This window comes from Numenius arquata, chromosome Z (genome assembly GCF_964106895.1).
Source record: "Numenius arquata chromosome Z, bNumArq3.hap1.1, whole genome shotgun sequence".
Classification (NCBI taxonomy): Eukaryota; Metazoa; Chordata; class Aves; order Charadriiformes; family Scolopacidae; genus Numenius; species Numenius arquata.
In genome coordinates, this window is record NC_133616.1 from 23161000 (window position 1) to 23182292 (window position 21293).

The window sequence follows — 21293 nt, forward strand, 5'->3', positions numbered from 1 at the left end:
GCCCATGCAGAATGCAAGATTAGTCCATATTAGAATGGCAGCAGACAGTGGCTAGTGATTTTTCATGATATATTTCCAGTATTACAGTGTTACAAAAGGTCAAATTTCAAGAAGCAATGATATGTTTGCTTTGCAGGGCATTTAGGGTATTCTTCATTTTCTTACATGATCATCATACCCAATTGCAAGAATTCTCTTTTATATATATAAATATATGTGTATATGTAAGTGTATGCCTGGTGCAAACCACAAATCATCTCTGATTTGAAACATTGTAATCTTATGAAGAATTTTTCTCAGTTGGATTAAAATCTGCTGCATTGATTGCGGTATTATGGAGCAGTCTGAATTATTAATTTAGTTTCATTGGCAGGTAAGGTATTTTTTAATTGATTATGTTATAAAAGATGATATACGGTTTCACAGAGCTGTTATCTGCATTTTAAAGATATTAATGAATACTTATTGCTGAGTATGCATAAATTACGCTTGAAAACAAAGCATAATCTGAAACTGGAAATACATACCTGACAAAAGGACAGTTCTATGAAAATAGTCTTTTATAAAAATCAGAAGTACTTAGGAGGCTCTAGTTCAGGTAATAGACTTCAATTTTTTTAAGAGATGAGTTGTTTGCTGGCTAACCGTTGCAAATTGCTTTGGAATAAGTAGTTTTGTTTGAAGCTTTAACTAATTGGCAAATAATCTTTGTTAAGGTGGATAACAGATTCACACTTCCCAGTACCTGCCTAGAAATGCAGTTTCTGCTGGTAATATACATTTGTCTTGCCATACTGAAAACTGAGGTTAAAACCGGTGTGCTTAAACCTGGGAGGTAATTATTGTCTCTGAAGACTTTTCCTGGATTTTTGACCAGAATATATTGATGCTTTGCAAAAATTCTTGCAATTTCTAACTGAAGTAAGTTATATTTTTTTTAAGAATTGTGTTAGCCTTTGGATTCTGGAAAGAATTCCAGCACTGTTACAAGGAACTATTTTAGATTGCCATATGGCAATTATAATGTGTACAGCTACCCATTTTGTGAAATCAATAGTTGAGGGTTTTTTCCATTATGAAGTTCAGGATCTTGGCCTGTAATCTCATTTGATACAAGTGAAGAACTAAACGGTGGTGTCTGTTCTGTAAATGAGTGTAAGGAGAAAAATGAGACCCTAGCATCTGTTTTAAGGTAGTATTTGCACCTTTTAAACTTCTGGAAAATTGTCCTTTTGAAATACAGACCTCGAAAAATGTATTATCCAGATTATCAGATTATGTGCTTTTCTTGTAAACACAGCAAATTAAATGATCTTTTTGTGAAAAATAAGAGCAAAGTCACATTCTAAAGAAACTTTTTGTTAAAGGCAATATCTGAGGTCCTTTCTTTTCAAAGTATCATTCCTACCATGGCAGGTATAGGAGAGACATTTTTCAAACCATTCGATTTGAGTTTTTGTTTGTACCACACTTAGGCACTTAGAAATTCACCAAGCTCTGGAATTCTACCATACCTATAGGTGAGGTAGGCAGAAAATTTTGACAGTAATTTCCTCAGATTCTGGGTTGATGGGTCTTTGCACTCTCAGAAGTAGCCTAATGACTAGATATGGTGCCAGGAAAAAAATTTTCGCACAAGTTGAACTGGTGAAAGCAGGTATATTGTACAGACACCTAGACAAGTTCATAGTTTCCTTCCCAATGTTATCTGCCATTTATTTACTTCCTCTTAGTTTTCTACGTTGTCATTTTTGCTTTTGCCTTTCGGTACAAATCTAAAACTTGTTTCAGGATGTTGGAATGGGGTTTAGGATCTGTGGCTGTGGAGAATGCAGTCTGTGGACCACCTGTTTTATTACTCACAATTTTAGAATACTGGGCTCAGTGATCCAGAGAGTCTCTCAGTTCCTATTTTATATAATTCTGAGACCTTTTAGCCACTGCATATCATGCTTCCAGCCTGCACTAGTTTGAATAGATTTAGGTCAGGCACTTAGACATACTAAGTACATTTATAGTTGCTGAAAGAGGGCCAAGGAATCATCGTCTGACCTGAAGCCGGGTGGCCTTGGTCCTGTCACTCTGCTTGGAGCTCACTCCCCCTAGATCATACTTGTTGCATCCATCCTGCAAATCACTTGGCTCTGGGTCAGAGCCTCAGATGGTGCTGTATAGTTCGAAGGTGTAATCAGCTCTTGTATGTCTCCTTTGTCAGGTCAAAGTGGCTATATATGCTACAGTGTACCAGTGTGGTGATTTTTATAGTATGAAACTATAAGTAGGTATTGCATGTCTAAGAGAATGGCCTGAGCACATGGGATGACATTTGGGATGCAAAAGCTGAAGTTAGATAAAGGTGTCATTCCCCCTTTTCCCATATACCACAGCTCCTCCTGCAAAAATAATATTTTTGTTAACTATTCTTGATTACTATATGTTGCCCTACCTGTAAGGTAATATATATGTTCAGAATACAGTGCTTCTAAGCACTTGTCACATCTATAAGATACAATATCATTTCATAGAATCATAGAATGGTTTGGGTTGGAAGGGACCTTAAAGATTATTTAGCTCAAACTCCCCTGCCATGGGCGGGGACACCTCCCGTTAGACCAGGTTGCTCAAAGCCCCATCCAGCCTGGTCTTGGACATTTCCAGGGATGGGGCATCCGCAACTCCCCTAGGCATCCTGTTCCAGTGCCTCACCACCCTCACAGTAATGAATTTCCTCCAAATATCTAATCTAAATCTCCTCTCTTTCAATTTAAAACCATTGCCCCTCGTCCTATCACTCCACTCCCTGATAAAGAGTCCCTCCCCATCTCTCCTGTAGGCCCGCTTTGTGTATTGGAAGGCTGCTATAAGGTCTGCCCAGAGCCTTCTCTACTCCAGGCTAAACAACCCCAATTCTCTCAGCCTGTCTTCAGAGGAGAAGTGCTCCAGCCCTCTGATGGATGTGCACTCTGGTGGATGAGAAGCTCAACATGAGTTGGCAAGGTGCACTGGCAGACCAGAAAGCCAACCGCATCCTGGGCTGCATCAAAAGGATTGTGGCCAGCAGGTCAAGGGAGGTGATTCTGCCCCTCTGCTCCACTCTCGTTGAGACCCCACCTGAAGTTCTTTGTCCAGCTCTGGAGTCTGCAACATAAGAAGGACGTGGACCTGTTGGAATTGGTCTAGTGGAGAGCTACGAAGATGATCAGAAGGCTGGAGCAGCTATATTTTATATTGATTTTATAAAGTCTTATCTAGTAAGCTTTTATATTTCGAAATGGGAGCACACACTGTATAAAATGAGATGTTTTATGGTCTTAATTTTTGTTTAGCAAACATACTCAGTTTATATATAATTTCAACTACTCTGAATATTATTTTAGGAATAATTGGTAATAATAAAGGATTATTTACACACAGGAGTTAATACATGCTTCTTTCCACCACATATGAAAATCTCATTTGTGGCGTACAGTATGTCATTTCGGTCTGCCTTTCCCTGGATGTGGAAATATAGTTAAACTCTGTAGGTTTCTACTGCAGCTGTGCAAATACTGTGCAAAAGAATGGTTTTCACAATTTCTTGTTTTTAAAGGGGGACTTACGATGACATCTTGTAGAAAAATTATAGAAGTAAGATCTAACTGTATTTTATGACATTTTAGTATTGATCTGGGCTTCTTACAAGATCTTTTAAAATAATATTTTAAACATTTAAAATATTTAAATATTTTTAAAATATTTTAAAAGTGCTTAATGTAAAGTGATCTCTTATGGTATTTTAAAAATATCTGTTGAAACTCAAGTTTATATACACTAATGTCAGGAGCAGTGCCAACGCACTGTGATTGCAGGCTGCAGAACTATTAAAAACTTGTGTACATCATTTGCTTTAGTACACAGAGCAAAATTTATCATGCTTTCTTCTATTCTTTTATTGTGTGATTATCCTTCACAATTATTGTCACGGGAGTAGTGACTAATCCTCCTAAAGGGAATTGCTCTCTGAGAAGGAGTCGCACATAAACCCACTATCAGGAAATGGTGATGGCTTGAGCAGGAGCCAAGGTGGGGTGGGAAAGGGGGAGAGCACACCACCACTCTTATGCAACAGGTGACTTGTTTTCTGTTTGAGTTTTTTTTTGGGTTTTGGTGTTGGTGGGGTTTTTTTGTGATCTGTATGCCTCTTTATTCCTGACAAGATATAGTCTTTGGAAGAGTAATTAAACACTTATTAATATATGCTCAATACCTTCAGGGCTGTGGTGGGCTGCCCACGGCCAGCAGCCAAACACCCACCCAGCCTCTCACTCACACCTCTCTCCCACAGGGCTGTGGGGCAAATAGAAGGAAGGTGAGAAGACTCATGGATCAAGATAGTGGCAGTTTAATAGGGAAAGTAAAAGCTGTGTGCACAAGCAAAGCAAAAGGAGGAATTTATTTGCTCCTACCTGTCAACAGGCAGATGTCCACCCACCTCCTGGGAATCACACGTAATGGTTGCTTACATCGAAAAATGTCATAACCACAAACGTCCCACTTTCCTCCTCACCTCCCTCAGGATTTATTACTGAGTGTGACATCCTGTGGTATGGGTCAGGTGTCTTGGCTATATCCACTCCCAACCTCAAGCCCACCCCCAGTCTACTTGCAGTGGCGAGGAGGGAGAAAGCATTGACACTGTGCAAGCACTGGTCAGCAATACCCAAAACACTGGTGTGTTATCAATCAGCACTGTTTTGGACACAAAAACAAAGCCCAGCCACATACGGACTTCTAGAAATAAATTTTCTTCTTTCTCTCATTGGTAGTTTGGTTTTGACACATTCGTGCTTTTCTCTATATTTTCTTGCCAGCAGCACCTCCAGTTCCCAGCTGAGTCTGTTTCATTGCCATTTCATACCCCGTGTATCCACTAAATGATCCGTGGTTAAGTGACTGAAGTTGACAGTGATGGACTTCAGAGCTAAGGCTGCACTCAGGCTTAAGAAGGGCAGAGTTCGCATCAGTGAGTTTTTCTTTCAGGTTGTCTCCACCAGTTAAATTTTATTACTTTTGAAGGTTTTTCTGCAGAATGAGGGCTAAGAACTTCTTTATAGTAACTAAATGTTGGGTGCTAGAGGATTTGAACTTGTCATGTGCACTTGTAAGTATTTGTGCTGGTCTTACTCTTCACAAAGGCTTTATGTCAGATCTTCTGCTTGAGGGCTTTAACTTGCATCCTTTAAGACCCAAAATAAAGTCCTAGCCTCCCATTGAATGCACTGTGAAAGCCATAAAATGAAAAGTAACAAGTTTTAATCTTTTTAAGATAGACAGGTCTTTGAACAATTTAAAAGTGAGCTTCATTGCTCCAAACATGCCCTGCTTTTGCCTGAAGAACTGACATAAATAATACATCTAAAAATGGTCATAGTTTATCAGCTACAAACTTGCATTAAGGAGGCAACCAACCCAGGACAATCAAACTAAATGGCTTTGGTTGGCTTTGTGTGCTTCACTGTATTGGGTCTTTTGTCTTTGCCTGCTATGTTTCCCCATTAGAAAAGACTTTTTCCATTCTGCTAAGCTAGGACATAGGATGCTGCCCACATTAAGGAAATTAAAATTAGTACCTAACATCAGAAAGTTTCCAAGACCTCACTTGAGAGTCATGAACTATGTGGGTTGCTCTTGTGCATGATCTGTCCTCTGCTGAAGTCTAGTAAGATTATTTTGATAGTTTCTCCTTTTTTTCCCCCCACAGTTTTACTAGATACAAAGTAGGAAGTTGTGTCCTTTATGAAGACTTCTATGGTAATTTAATTAGCTATAGAAATTATCACTATTTTAGGACTGAATTTCTCCATTGAGGTTTCTCTAACCTTTTCATAGATGATCTTTTATTACTCACTGTCATTTACCAAAGCATTTTTAGTCTTTTTGTAAGGAAGCTTTATCATTTTAATTATTGGTGCATGTAAACAAAATGGGAAGGAAGTTGGAGCTCTATTTGGAGATGAACATAGATGAAATGTGTTCACCACATAAAATTAACAAGGAATTGGAATTCTTCAGTTGTAACAGAATGTGTTGGAGGAGCTTCAGTTTCTGGAGATGATGTGATTCAAATACTGTAATAAAGTTTCTGTTACAATGTAATCAATTCACAAGGTTTGAAGCAGGTTTTCTTACAGAAGCACTATTTTATCAAAAGAGTAGTTTGTAGGTGAAAATGAGAACACAAAGAGCATTTCTGTACAGCTCCATTAATGAAATGTATTACTGTTTTATATTTTGCTAATAATGGAAAGACAAATTCCAGGTTAGTGTGCAGTATGAATGTAAATTTTACAAGAAAGGCACAAAATACACCTGAATGAAAGAATACCCATGGTAACAAAATCATAACTTTTTGTTAGGCACATTTTATCAAAAGTAAGGAGGTATTTGTTTCCACTGTCCTACACTGCTAATCAGAATATGGATTAATTTCATTGGAGCAAGAAGACCAATTCAGTTCCACCATCTCACCAAAAAAGTAAACTTCTTGTGTTGAGCATTGCAACAGCAGTGCTCCATGTTGGCCCTTGTCTTTGCACCTCACATCCCCTCTGAAAAGAGAGACGTGGGAGCCTGTCTAGAGACCGGTCCCTTGTCCCACACCCTCTGTGCTGCAGAAGATGAATTATGTTCAGTCGGTGTCAGCTTGTAGCCATGGATCTTGTCAAGAGTGAGACTGTAATGTTACAAGCAATGGATCACAGCTTACTAACTGGCAATGAGGCTTCCTCTGGAAGATTGTTGTCCGAGATGTTCTAAGAAAGGAGAAGTCTAATTCTGCCTCCTAAATATCCAGCTCATTCTTTACAAAAAGTTTTCTGCTACTTCTATGTCATCTACAGGGCTATATTCTCTTTACACAAAGACAAGAGAAATTTTGAATTAAATTCCTGTGTAAATGTAGTGAAGTGCTTGTTTCCTTTGCTAATAAAATTTAATCAGCAATGTAAGTAGAAAATAAAATCTTCTAGAATCACTGTTCTTTTGATTTTTTAATCCAAAAGTCTAATCTCGTAGCAACTTGTTGTTTGAACAGAAACTTACGGCATAATAACTAGCAGTGTAGCATTTATATCATAAATAAAACTGTGTATAACAACTTTATAGCTGTTAAAGAGGTGTCACATATGCTTAGACCACTGCTAAAGGTGAAGAGATTTCTGTACAAAAGAAGGGGACAGCTGGCAGGGCTTTTCAAAAGATCTTTTCATCAGTCTGCTGCTTAAAATTCAGAAAGCTTCAATTTTCAGACCATCTAGACCCTATGTAAGGTTTATGTTTTAAACAAGCGATTGCAAAGGAAATGGTGTTTGAGAAGTGAAAGTCAAGGTTATGGCCTGCGATTTTTTTTACCCGTTTGCTCTCTCTTACACTGTTACCATTTACTTTGAGGTTGCTTTCTTTTTGCTACTAATCCTATTTATAGGCAGTGAAAGACTTTAGCACAGTAATACTTAAATCTTTCTGTTGGTGAGTATGTTGCACCAACATTAATAGTTGCATCCAACTTTTTTAATCCAGGCAGAGAAATGTGAAATAGCAGATGTTCAGCCTGATTTTTCTGTTCCAGCACCCTGTCAAAGAAAAGCTTTAAACGCTGATTTTTTTTGGGGGGGAGTGGATTTTCATATTTGGCTTCTGAGAAGCTTTGTGAGAGCCTTCACTAGAAGAAAACTCTGCAGTATTAAACTATAACAGAGAGAAAAGATTGAAATTGTCAGAGGTCATTATTCAGACCCCTCAAGGCTTTTGTAGGAAGGCTCACAAGAAATGTTGCCACCCTAAAATTTAGAATGGCCTTACCATCTTCCTGGGAAAATGAGGTAGGATGCAATATGCTGCTTATACAACACAGAAAAGTCGTCTTGCATAAAATACAGTCTGAATGTTGTAATACCTGTTCAGGAAGTGTAATTTTCTCTGTATGAAAGGAAACATTTATGGAAGTGTATATGAAATTACTAGTTATTACACAAACATGCATGCAAGATTTTTCACATACTGAGAAATAAAAAATAAGCAATAATTTCTGCTCTGTTTATCAGACAGAAAAGATTTGGATAACAGCAGCCTAAATCAAGTATCTGGAAAGGGGATTTATTTAGGTATCATTGTACTGACAGCTGACCCCTTTGAAGATGTCCATGTTGAACACTTTCAGACTGAGGCATCTAATGGTTAAATTTGAGGAAAACAAGCTTTGGCACAGTTTGAGTGACTTCTGATATGACTGAATAAAATACGGAGGAAAGAATGTGCTTATTGCTGACAGCTGCCATCACAGAACCATAATTTATGATAAAATTTCTGATAAATTTTCTGATAAAACATCATGAAGAATAAGAGTTGAGGAGAGATTGGTTAATCAAATTGAACATCTAGGTATTATTTGTCAGAAAAACAATATATGAACCAGTTGGATTGTATTTTGTTACTGCAGATCCATGTGGATATTTTTTAAACAGCACAGGATCAAATTTCAGTGTCACTCTCCAAAGGTTGCATGAAAAGAATAAACAAAGGGGACTTTTTTTTTTTCTATTGCTACATAAAGACATCTGAAACACTTTTGTATTTTGATGGTTTATTGTTTTAATTTTGTATTACAATGTCTACTACAGATGGATTACAAACTGCAAGTTTAACTGAGTCACAGTGACTATATAATCAAAATGGAGAAAAAGATTTTGCTTGTTGTTGTGGATGACTCCTACAGTCTTAACCTTAAATTATTTTTTTCTTTTCAAAGTGTCATTTACAATTTAGAGAAAATCTCCAGAAAGGCAATACAAGTTCTGTGGGAAATCAAACAGATTTGGACTTCTTGCAAATTTATAGTAATGGGAAATCCAGCATTATTTTCCTGATTCTTTGAAGTAAAGACATGTATGTCTGTATTTCAGAGATTTGCTTTTTTACATTTTAAGGTAAAACTGTATATGATTTTTTCAGGCCATCCCATAAGGAGTGAATTCACAGGTTTGATTCTGGTGAAGTTAGGATTCAGTAGTGATCTTACTAGGTATAAAAAAAATTAGGCAACAGTGATGAAATCTAATGACATTTTCCCTGAGTTTTTCAGATATATTCTTCTTTGAAACCCTTTACTTGTCTTTATTTTCCTTCAGTGTAAGTGAATGTTGTACTTTAAACACTGTTTGGAGATGGAGTCTATTTATGTAATTAATAATTAAATTGAGTTTGAGAAACTCGGCCAAGACTCTTTAAATAGGTGGCCTGGTTGTTCTGAGCAAGATGATCACCCAGTTTCTCCATTCAGATAAGGAAACTTTTGAAAACTGGGACAATCATTTATTTCTCTAAATATAGTTTTAGGTTCCTAATTTTAGGGCAATGTATTTTAAAGCAATTCATCTCACTAGGTGAATCCTTCTTTTACTGTAGTATCTCACAACCTATGCCTCAATTGTGGAAACAGAGGGTACTTGTAGAGTCATAAATCTAGGGTGTCCTCTTTGTATGTTGATTTTGGCATGAGAGGTAGGCATGTCCCAAACCAATGAAAAGAACACGGTGGGCACCCAGCCCAGATGGAAGGATGTCACATTTGACAGGTGCCCAGCCGAAGGGTCAGGATTGGGCATACCATAATGTGCATCCAGGTAAATACAGATAGAGGCACGGTTAATTTATCTGGGTTAAGTACCTCTTTTGAGTCATAGTTGTGACAGTTCTTACGTAAATTCTCTTCTATCTGATGAATAAAAGGCAAGAGCTTTCTCACTTCTGCCCCAGCCTGTGTTGGAAATCTGTGTTATTGTATTAATAAATTTGAGTGATCCTGTTGCCACCACAATTAATGACTGAAAGTCATGCTTGCATAATACTACTGAAGAATTTGTGTAAAATTTATTTTAAAGACATTTTTGAAAAATCCTGTGATGACAGTTAAGTTCAGCAAGCCCATCTTTCTGTCCAAAACAGTAATCAGTCCCCTATAACCATATCTAGCAGCCAGAAACTCTGTAATTTTCATTGTGTTGATCTTTTATCTTGATAACTGTTAGCAGACAGATCTATGCAGTTGCTATAGACTTTACGAGCAGAGAGAACTGTAACTTGGAGCTGGAAAATCCTAGGAACAGTGAGTCTTCGGTAGGAAACTTAAAATCTGTAGATTGATGTCATTATTTATAAAACTGTGTTCCAGAAGTGGAGATGATACTTTGAGTTATGAACAGTTTGTAAATGCTGTTCAGAACAAGAGTGGACCTCCGTCTCTGACCAGCACTCTTCCCGTGTCACCTACTCCACTTTCTGTGGTATAGTGCTGGAGAAAAACCTATTTTAATGGTAAGAGTAGGTGTTCTGCACAAAAGAGCCTTTTGTGTGCTGTTAACTCAGATTTTGTCAGGCATCACTGTAATTTGCTTAAATTTATGCTGAATGATAAGAATAATTTCAGATGGGTTGTTTGATATACTGTGACTATATTTATGCAAAGCTGCCAAAATATAGCAGCACTGTTCCAGACATTCTTTTAAAGACATTTTGTTACAAGTATTTTCCCTAAAAGAGTAATAGTATATACATTCACGCAAAGCCTATAAGTAGAGTGGAAAAATAAATGCATACAGTTGTCTGTTATTCAGGGCTGCAAATCTCTTTGTTAAAATTAAAAGATATGCTGCTTTTACAGGTATAACATTAGTATTTCAACAGAAATATTTTACTGATTCTCTGGCTCTTTATATATGTGAATTGACAGGACTCTTTTTACCGTGTACCAGAACAACTATTAGGTTGTACTAGAGAGCAGTTGTGCTCTCCTTGTACCAGAGAGGAGGACTCTTCACATGTAAATAGCAACTGCTTTGATCTAGCTAACAGAAGGCAATCTTTGTGCTTGCAGTTTGTTTACTTCTTCGGGACTGTCATTTAACCTTCCAGTCCAAATAGGTCTGTAAACTTCAGCAGTACATTTAGCACGCATGTTATTGCCAGTTCTACATCATTTCAAATGCAAAGGAGTTTATAAAATAATTTTTTTCCCTACAACTTCTGTAAAAAAAAAAAAAAGTTCTCCAAAAAAAAAAAGTTTTCTCTGCATAGAATTCACACAAGGGCCAACACAACCTCTTATCTGTTATTTAGGCATTGCATCAAGGCTCTAGGACATTCATAGAAGTTTCTGCAGGCCTCTGCAAATTTATTTTCCTTCTCCTTTTTTGAAATACTAGTTACAATAAAGAGGAATGATTATTAATATTTGCTTTATTGTTATGTGTACTGACACTAATAGCTGCGCCTAGGTGCTCTACTCTACATATTTATTTTTGGTGTGAAGCTTCATTTACCAACTTAGCTATAATGCTCACATCATTCTCTTAAATGCCTGAATAAATAATGTGTATGTTTTATTTAATGCAAAATCAAAATAAAAATGAAGGTAGGCCTGCAGCATGGCACTCCTTTCTTATGTACTCATTTAGGGGTGGGTATAAATATTAAAGCATTAAGATGATTGTGGTTCAAGTTCTTTGAGTAATATTTATTCTCATGGCCTGTCTCTGAATTCATCTTGATAATTAAATTATTTTAAAATTAATAATACTTTATGATAAGTCAATGAAGTAGTTGCTATGATCTTCAAGAGATGTTCATAAAAGCTGTGTTAACAGATACTCCTAAACAATAAATATGATTCTCCTAAGAGAAATTTCCAAGAGGGTAATAATATCTAGAGCTGCCAGTTTAGATGTATATCCTAAAGCTTAAAGGCTCGATTACTCCGTAGGAGGAACTGCAGAGATTAACCAAATTGTGTAACAAAAAATGCTTAGATAATTTCAAATCCATCATAACAAGAAACTGAAACATATTATATAAGATGCTTGGAAAGAAAGGGGATATGTGCATAATGGCCATGTATAACATCTTGCACAAGGGATATTCAGATCTATCTGGCCTGTTTCAACCTGATTAAAACAGTATGAATTAGTAATACAATAAAATAGTCATTATTCCACTTCTGTGAAGTGTGTACAAGAATAAAAAGAAAAGTTATTACGTCATTTTCTTCTCCTTTGTCTGTTTTTCTGAGTTTTGTTTTTCACTTTTTCCACAAAATAAGCCGTTGTCTCCCAACAGAAATAAGATTAAAGATCTGCTGAACTAAAAATATTTCAGTGAGACAAATTGATTAACTTACCATGTATCAAGGCATTTTATAAATTTATTTTTCTTAAGGTACTCCAGTTATGTCCTCAAATTGTCCTTTTACTGAAAAGAAATCATATTAACAATGCATTTAACTAATATTAAATAATCTTTGTCATTAACAAGCTACTGAGGTTATCACAGTTCTGTAACTCTCAATGACTCTCTAACTGGAAGTTTAAAAAATGCTCTAAAAAATGCTCATTAATTAATTTTTTAAGTAATGAAGTCTGTAAAAAGGACATGTTTCCCTGAGCAATCAGATCAAATAAATATACCCTGCAAAACTTTAAATTCATTCTAAGTCATGTTTTTTATTGTTTCTTTGTAGTAGTTTCAGGTCTATGAAAGTCAGATATTGTCAGATTACCTTGATATTTTTTAAATACAACTGTTTCTCCAGAAAAGAAAAATGCAGGCTGAACCTACGTAGACTCCAGTGAAGTGCCCATGTACAAGAGCACTTTACATTCTGTAGAGTGCTGAATTAAACCAGCCATGTCAGTGCTAGTACTGTCTCTTAGTTAAGTTCTGTCCATAGCTGGGTTGTAATAGTTACACACTGATAAATAGCGCCCTGTAGGCTTTGCACTTACTGTCTTATACCTGCTCCATTAACTTACAGGCTGTGAGATTAGCTATTTTGAAAAAGAATAGTCTGAATATGTAGCCTGTAAGTCCTGGAGAGTTTACCACATTGATAACCCATTTCAATTGTTATTATTCTCCCTTCAGATTTGTGGCTTATTTTCAGTTTGAAGTGTTAATTGCATTTTTAAGATGTGGCATCTTATTATTCCTTATTATGATAGATTTTTAAAAATCAAGTTGATTGAATTCCTTTGCCTTCTGTTGCAGGAAGAATTTTTGGCTTTTACATGTTTTCCTTGTGCCCTCTCTGGTTTTCAATGTAAATTTCAAATTGAAAATTTTCAAACTTGGGTATCTTATTCTAGAAGGCATCTCAGTAACAACCTGTACAGAACTTCAGGAGGGCCTTTAAAAGCAGTTTATATAAGGTGACAAGAGAAGAAATTCCCCTTGGGCAAGCAGAAACTGTATTCTTCCAATGTTTTTTTATACCCACACTTACCCTGTGGTTGTGAAGGTGTCCTGGCATTCAATACTTGAAGAATTTTTTGGCCTTACAAGGCTCCACAGAGTTGGCAGTTTTTTCATTTCCCTACATCTTCCATTGGTGAGGCCTCTGCTCTGATGATGATGTGAATGGCCTCATCAAACGGGCAACATCACATAGGTTAAATGAAATGCATAATTTCTTGCCTCTGGACACTTGCCTTCTTGCTTACCAGTCATAAGGAACAGTTTCCAGCACAGCTGCTCCAGACGGTGTTTGTAAGCATGGAAGCAATGCCCTGTGTCCATGCGTATCCATTGCTCAGCTCCCAGTTCCCAGTTATCCCAAGTGTTTCCTTCTGATACCAAGGAAATTGTCTCCTTTCCTATCTCCTCCTTTATGCTTCAACAATATCTTCAAGCTAACTGTTCCAGGCCCGCATATCGGAAGACTTATTTATATTTCAGGGTGCACAACATGTCTTTCAACTCTTGAGAAGAGTAGTGAAGTCAGAGTGATTCTCAAAGATTTGTTGACTATGTGCAGCCTTCTCAGTACCTTTGATCCTTCCTCTGAACTGTGTCTTATTGCACCTGAACAAAAGAAAACAGTACTAATGCCAGCTCACAAACTAGGTTTCATAACTAGCAAGCACCATTTGCTTTTTATGAGCATCTCACCTTCAGGCCAATAGAGCTCACTGTTTTAATCTCTAGTATCTTTTCTGTAGGCTATCCAATTCTTCCTCATGCATTTTAAATTGTGGCTAACATACTTGGACCTTCTAATGACTCACCAGTGATTTGTGCAAAGGCAGCCACCTAGTCAAGTCCAAACAGCACCATGCAGAACTTCATGAGATTTTCATAGCCGAGTAGGTTGGCAATAGTGCAAAGTCACAGTAGGCAAGTACAAGAAACTTTAAGGCATATTTGAGAAAATGATTGAGCTAACCAGCCAAGTTTTGATGAGTTGTACTCGTGAGGTGCTCAGATACTAAAATAATAGACTGGATAATTATCTTAGGCAGGAGTATGATAAACTCATAGAGTCATTGACCTGGCTCTGTTTGTAGCATGTGTAATGTTTGGATACAGCAGACATTAAAACTTTGATACTTAATTTTCTCAGTTATGGCCTATATGTAATAATTCAGTAAACTTTAACTAGATAAGAAATTTAACTTGCCTGTGTTTTTCACTAAGAGATCATGCAGGATTAAGAAAAGAGTGTAGTAATACCATCATTACCTAAAGCTAAAAACAATTCAAGATTGATAGACAGAAGTTAGTATGTGTATATATATTTGATTAAACAAATCAAATAAAGCATATTTGATTAGGCAAACTGCTAGAGTTGGAAAAAACCAAAGTTTTGAGGGTCAAAAAGTCTCTTCAGGTCTGAAAAGCAGTAGCTCTCATGAATAAACTTGACCTCAGAACAACCTTTGATAACTCAAATAGAGAGGGAAAGGAAATAAGAGTGTTAAGGAGCATATACAAAAAGTGTCAGTGTCCTATCAGTAGTTGCCTTAGAAGCCTTGATCAGCAAAGCACATAATCACACAAGATGAACAACTCCACTGTGTAAAGCTACTTCTAAATGATACAGAATTAAAAAAAAAAAAAATACACTGTTAGCTTTAAACAAAACTTCTCTAGAAGAAGAATGAAGAAAATGTCCTTCAGTTGTTTCCCCTTGAGCATTTTTTCCCACCCAAATGGAGCAGAGAGAATCTCAATGGAGGACATGGTGGTAGGTAGCTCCAGAGAGCTGCTTTGACTGCTTTGCTCTGCTTTGAAGTTTTTGGATTGCCTTTGGATTTTTCTGAAATGTTGTACAGGGAGAAATTTAGAGTGCAGGGACTTCAGACTAAATTATTGATTTGCACAGATATTTAAGCCATGGGCATTGGCACCTCTGCCCTATTATGATTTATATATTTCAAGCTTAGTTTTCCCAAACACCTGAAAAGATGCCCTTTTGCATTCATCATACCAGTCAACCAAAACAGTGCTCAAAAGCGTACAAACCCCAGTAGACCTTATGGCCTGATTTGGAAGAACTTCTGCTAGTTTAGGTTATTGTTAGGGTTTTTCCTACTTTTTAAAATTGGACTTGAATTTGTTTTCTGAGTTTCTGAGTAACATTAAAAGTTACCAATTTGGTCTGCAGAAATTTGGCTAGATCAATTCTGCTCAAAACAACAAAGCACCTGCAGACTTTCCATAGTGATGGCACTCATTTCAGTCTCTCTATTCAATCTAGCTGACATTTTTTATGAAATTTTCAGGAAACAAATATGTCTGAGGTCACAACCCTTGTATCAGATTTGGTTACAATTGACTAATGGATTCAAAAGCTGTTGTGGGACCACCTGACAGATGGATAGACATGGCACTCCCATAAGTTGCATTTCTATTGGAAATCAGGCTAAACCCACTGATTATTTTTTCCAGAAGTAACCAAGAAGTATTTATTTCTTTTTGATCCATTTCTGTACAAAACAGGATCTATATTCATTCTTTCAAACATTTTCAGGTGTATGATTCTGATTATATAGTATAACTGAAGGCTTTCAGTCTATTTTAGAGCTGCAAGTCATTGCAGATTTTTAATGTACAGCTTATGAATAGCATGGAACAGATTACCAAGAGGCAGCTTCCGAGAGAACAAAGGAGAATACATATACTGCGCTCTTTGAAAATGTGAGGTACGCGACTATGCAGCAAATCAGGTCTTCCTCTGGGTTTCTTAAGGGTGAAAATGTGGCTTCTTGCGCCTCCCACACCACTGCTCCTCTTTTGAGGTACTGTTTGAGGTTCTGTTCATGTAAGAGGACAGTGAAGGAGTTTCTTCCATAAAGAGACTATGTTTTATCCACCTTTACATTAAGCATACAAGGACAGAAAGAAATTTTTTCCCCTTCTATCTAGTCTATGTAACACCTAATGGAATATGTATTCTGATTACCACATAGAATCATAGAATGGTTTGAGTTGGAAAGGACCCTGAAGATCATCCGAGTTCCAACCCCCTGCCATGGGCAGGGACACCTCCCACCAGACCAGGTTCCTCAAAGCCCCATCCAGCCTGGTCTTGAACACCTCCAGGGATGGGGCACCCACAACTTCTCTGAGCAACCTCAGTACCACCACTGAGGATGTTCCCATTGAATGTTATAGCAAAGGGCATGTTCTAATAGGCAATTCCAGTGGAAGGCAAGCTCTGCAGCTTTGTGTCGCAGTTAGCCTATTTATTACTTAATATACAGAAAGAAAGTGAAAAGCAGAGCAAATGAACTGCATATTTACTATTTTTCATTTTCAGGGCCAGAGAAGAGGAGGACACAGCCAGTACCATTTGATGACAAAGGGTGATGTTCTGGTCCTGGATATTTTGGGCAAACCCTTCTCTGCTCCTGTGCTGCTTAGCACATCCCATCCCAGATTACACAAATTATTTCTCATTCTTAGTACCACAACACTGCAAAGCACTGCCCTGAAAATGGCATGTCCACGACGACTGGCTTATCCCTGACTCTGCTTTCACACCAAGGTCATTTAGATGGGGAGAGTCCATGGCATTCCCCTATTTTACTCTTGGTTAGTAGAAGAATGTAGCCCTATGAGGCATTTAGATTATTCTTCTGCTGTCACTTCAGGGCATTCTATGCACAAATATTAAGTCAACTACTAATTAGCTTGGAGTTGTGTTTGCATTGAGAAAGCATACACAGGTATCTTTAGGCTTTCAATCTTCTGTTTGAAAAGTGAAATATATGGAAAACTTTCTCTAATGTTTACTTAACTTCAAGGCCTTTTGGCAGGTCCCACCTTTGATCATTAATCTTTTCTGGGCTAGTATTTCTATGAAATACACTTTTTTATTTCAGGCAGTTATCCTTGCAAGATAATCAAGTGAAGTATAGAACTAATTTTTTTCTTGGTCATCATTCCCCTTAACTGTGGACATTTTTGAGTTTACAAAGCATTCTAAATTTGTCAGTTTAAAATGAAAGTTTTTGCCAGGTTTATTTCATAGTTTGGCATCCTGGGGCAAATGTTCCTTGTGCTTTCTTTAGTTTTATCACTGTTCTGATCATACTTCCAGATTTTACTCTGAACCTCCTTTTACTGGTAGCATACATATAGAATTTTTTCTTGTTAGTACTTACATCCACTAGTTCTAGGTCTTTCACATGATTACAGGTAAATCTTACATTAACTATCACATTATTCATTGGTGCATGTGTCTTCTCTGAATGTGAGACTGAATCAAATACTTTCATGTAGTCCAGCCAAACCATCTTAGACTTCTTGTTAGTTAACATTCTTTATATGCTTTTCAAACAGAAGCTGATCCTCTGTTTCTCTCCTTTTTTTTGGTTAACATCCTTTGCCCTTCCAACCAGTGAAATATCAGGGGTTACTGTCGGGTGGTACAGTCGGTATTAACAGTAACTTGGGATGATGGCAACTTCTGGAGGCTCCTACCTTCTTTTGATTTCTTAGGAGTTATAGTTTTGCTGTCAAGGTTTTCTGCTAGTATTTGACAATCTTTTATTCCCATGACTGTCCTTGGTGTCTACATGGCTGTTCTCGATTTTGTCTGTACTATAATTCTGCAAGAATAACATATTGGTTTATGCTTGTAAAGCTCTCAAACATGGAAGCTCAGACTCTAGTTGGAACGTGTAGGCACTGTTTGATTGCAAATGAAAAATAATGCCTGTTTAAATTATTTCACATTAGCTTCTTGCATAAGGAAGCAGCTCTGATTTTGGTTTGTGGTACTAAATGGTGTTTTGTGCCTAGATAGGTCTTTTGAGAAGTGGCATAAAGCTGCAGAAAAAACAGCCCTTCCTCTGATCTACTAAGCAAATTACTGTTAACTAGGGTCTGGTTTGCACATTAGAATAATTTTGATCTTTCTAATTGCAGTTGGCTCTGAGATTCTCCTGTCTGTGCATCTTAACATGATTACAAACCTATCTCAGAACCAATCATTACCCTTGAGTCCTCAGCCATTTTGCCTCTAGCTCCCTCATTTACTTAATTGGCTCATGCAAGATGTTTAACTTGCAGCCAATGAGGCAGGCAGCTCCTCTATACGCAGTGTATATTTTCTTTCCGATAAGTGCTCATCTAAACCAGCAAAGCAAAAGCTTGCTTCCTCTCCTTCTCCCCCCACTATCTTTTGTTTTTGTGCTAGCTCTTAATTATGATTTTGTTCTTGCATAGAATCATAGAATCATTTAGATTGGAAAAGACCTTCCAGATCATCAAGTACAACCACTAACCTAACAATGCCAGGTCCACATGGCTGGGTTGGAGGGTGTTTTTATTGTCAGAATGTATTAGTGTTTCCTAATTTCTGCTGAAGTCATCTCTGTGCTAAGCTCAGACTATTTTCCTCACTTTCTGTGCCAAATTATTTTCCACTTTTTCTCAAAGAAATAGTATTATGAGGCTTCCTTCATTCTAAAATTACCTAGCTGTAATCAGCTCTCAATTACCTTTTGCCATTCTGTTCTAGTGTGTGTTGTCTGTGCTGTAAGTGTAGAAACAGTCTGGGTTAAACAGTGTTATTGATTAGTTGGAATATAGCGCTGCTCTAACACTCCTACGGCGTGGAGTTGGAAGTAGTAGTCCCAGTTGTTACTGTCTGGGACCAGCTTCTGTGGATGCTAGAGAAGCTAGAAGCTAGTCCCAGCCAGACCTACGCTGGCTGCTTGTCAGAACAGCCTAGTTGCCTCTGCAGTAAATTTCAGTACACACTGAAGTTTTCTGAGCCCATCTCAAGTCTGGCATGGAGAAAATCAAGCTGGACTAATAAGTGCTGAGGTAAGTGCTACAAGAGCCACACAGTTATTGATGCCGAGTGTTGCACAAGAGCTTACGTTTGGACACAGTGCTATGCCCAAACTGTCTCCATGCATTCGTGTCACAGCAGGCCAGACTTTCTAAGCCATCCTGGCACCTAGTATTCTGGAAAGTGTGATGTGAAGGCTGAGCTGGACTGGCAGGACAAGTGCTTATCCAGAACTGATAAATCCTGGGTAAATGCTTCTGCTCTGTATATTTAAATGCATTCCACAGTACCCGTACTGCTAGGGATTATTCATTATGTGCAGTATTCAGTATCCCAGGTAGAAGAGGACTGACTATAATGAGAGACAACAGAAATCCAACCCAGTAAGCCATACATGTATTGTCTCTGAAACAGATCTAGAGAATCCCATCTCTACAGTAGACACAAAATAACAATTGTCACTAATATTTGGTATTCCAGTATCAGGCAGTAGTTATCTGCCATGGCCTATGAGTGTCAAAAGAGGCCTGTGTAATATATAGCTGGTGGGTATGCAAATTAGATGTAAATCAAGCCGCTGCCTGAGCACAGAGTAGTATTTATTGGGTAGAAATGCATCAGTAGGTGTGCTTAATGTCAATAATGCGTGTCTGGAAGAACTGGCAGGACTTGCGTTGCAGGACTAGCAAAGAGGTGGGTACAGAGCAGTGGCTGAGCAAGGGGTGTGAGGGTATAAAGTGTGGATACTGGAGCTTGTAAGAGGTCACTGATACTACAAGGCAGCTATAAGCACTAATACTACAAGGCTACTACAATTAAGATACATAAACTGAGATTAAGCAAGGACTGGGAGTTTAGAACAAGGGGCATGAGAGAAGAGTTTTGACATTCAGCAGCGTCTGACACCTGCTGTCTTGGTTCTTTCCTGGTGGGTGTCTTGAATATTGGGCTATGTTGGGTTCTGTTCACTGTAAAACAGACAGGATGGACAGAGGAGCTAGAGCAAAGTCAATGTCTCTTGTGTGGCTCCCATAGAGAAGAAAAAAAAGTAATTTTTTTCTTTAATCCAAACCCCTGGATGCCATTAGTATAATATCTTCAGATTACATGGAAAGGTTTAATCATCTTACAAGAGCAAAGCAGGAACCTGTCAATGTACACAAGTGGTGGCATGTACACCATTTGGGAAGTCCAACTATGTCACCCTACAAATATATCAATGCAAGGAAATTTGGAGCATACATGCTGGCAAAAGCAAGCAGCTACCAAGGATGTTAGAGGTTCCTAAACTTTCTAGTCTAAGGTTCTACATTCTGCATTATAGTAATAAAGTTGTGGCTTGTTTCAAACTGAGTCATTATTCTTGCGAAACATGCCCTTCACAAATTACCTGTCAAAGGCAGAATAATCCACAGGTTATTTTTAGAGACTTTTGTTTTGTCTTTTGTCTTTCTTGGCAAAGTAACCAGGTATTTTGGTAATAACATTACAAATAAATAGCTAAGATTCATTTTAAAATAGGAAATCGGGTCATAGTACAGTTTTACTCAGCCTTTTTGCTTTCGTTATTTCTTTCTTTTACTGTCTCATATGATTTTTGTTCTCCTTTCCCACAGAGTGCTTGTTATGACATTTCTGTCTTATCAGTATGTTTTATCATCTCGTTAAAAGTAACCTGTATTAAAAATTAAGAATATCACCAGTGTGCACCAACTTCTTCGGCATTATTTAAACTCACCTTTCTGCTGATTGATTTATCCAAAATAGTTATGAGCTGAGCTGTGAAAAGATGTTTTCTTTTTTCTTTTTCTTCTTGCAGTCTACAAATGATAACCTGCATACAGACGATGAGCATGAACTCAGAGGAGATAAAGAAAGCTATCTCTGTGCAGTGTGCCTGGATGTTTATTTCAATCCTTATATGTGCTATCCATGCCACCACATCTTTTGTGAACCTTGCTTAAGGATGCTTGCCAAAGACAATCCAGCCAGCACTCCATGTCCACTGTGTCGCACTACAATTGCCAGAGTCTTTTTCCAAACAGGTATAAAAATGAAAGTTTTTACAACACAGAAAATTATCTGTAGTTTTCTTCCTGAATTTATGGCCTGAATAAATATGTAGTTGAAAGTATAGTACAACCCTGCTAACAAAATATAGTTGTAAAAAGAAGAAATAAATAAA

The 21293-nt window shown here is 37.5% G+C and overlaps 1 protein-coding gene across 1 annotated transcript in view; it reads left to right on the forward strand.

The window, feature by feature from the left end:
* The window catches only part of RNF180 (ring finger protein 180), a 72934-nt gene that overhangs the window by 32218 nt on the left and 19423 nt on the right, over positions 1-21293 (forward strand). The window contains exon 4 of the mRNA XM_074166692.1: positions 20928-21153. Coding sequence (XP_074022793.1) covers positions 20928-21153 — 226 coding nt within the window. The remainder of the gene's footprint in view (positions 1-20927; positions 21154-21293) is intronic.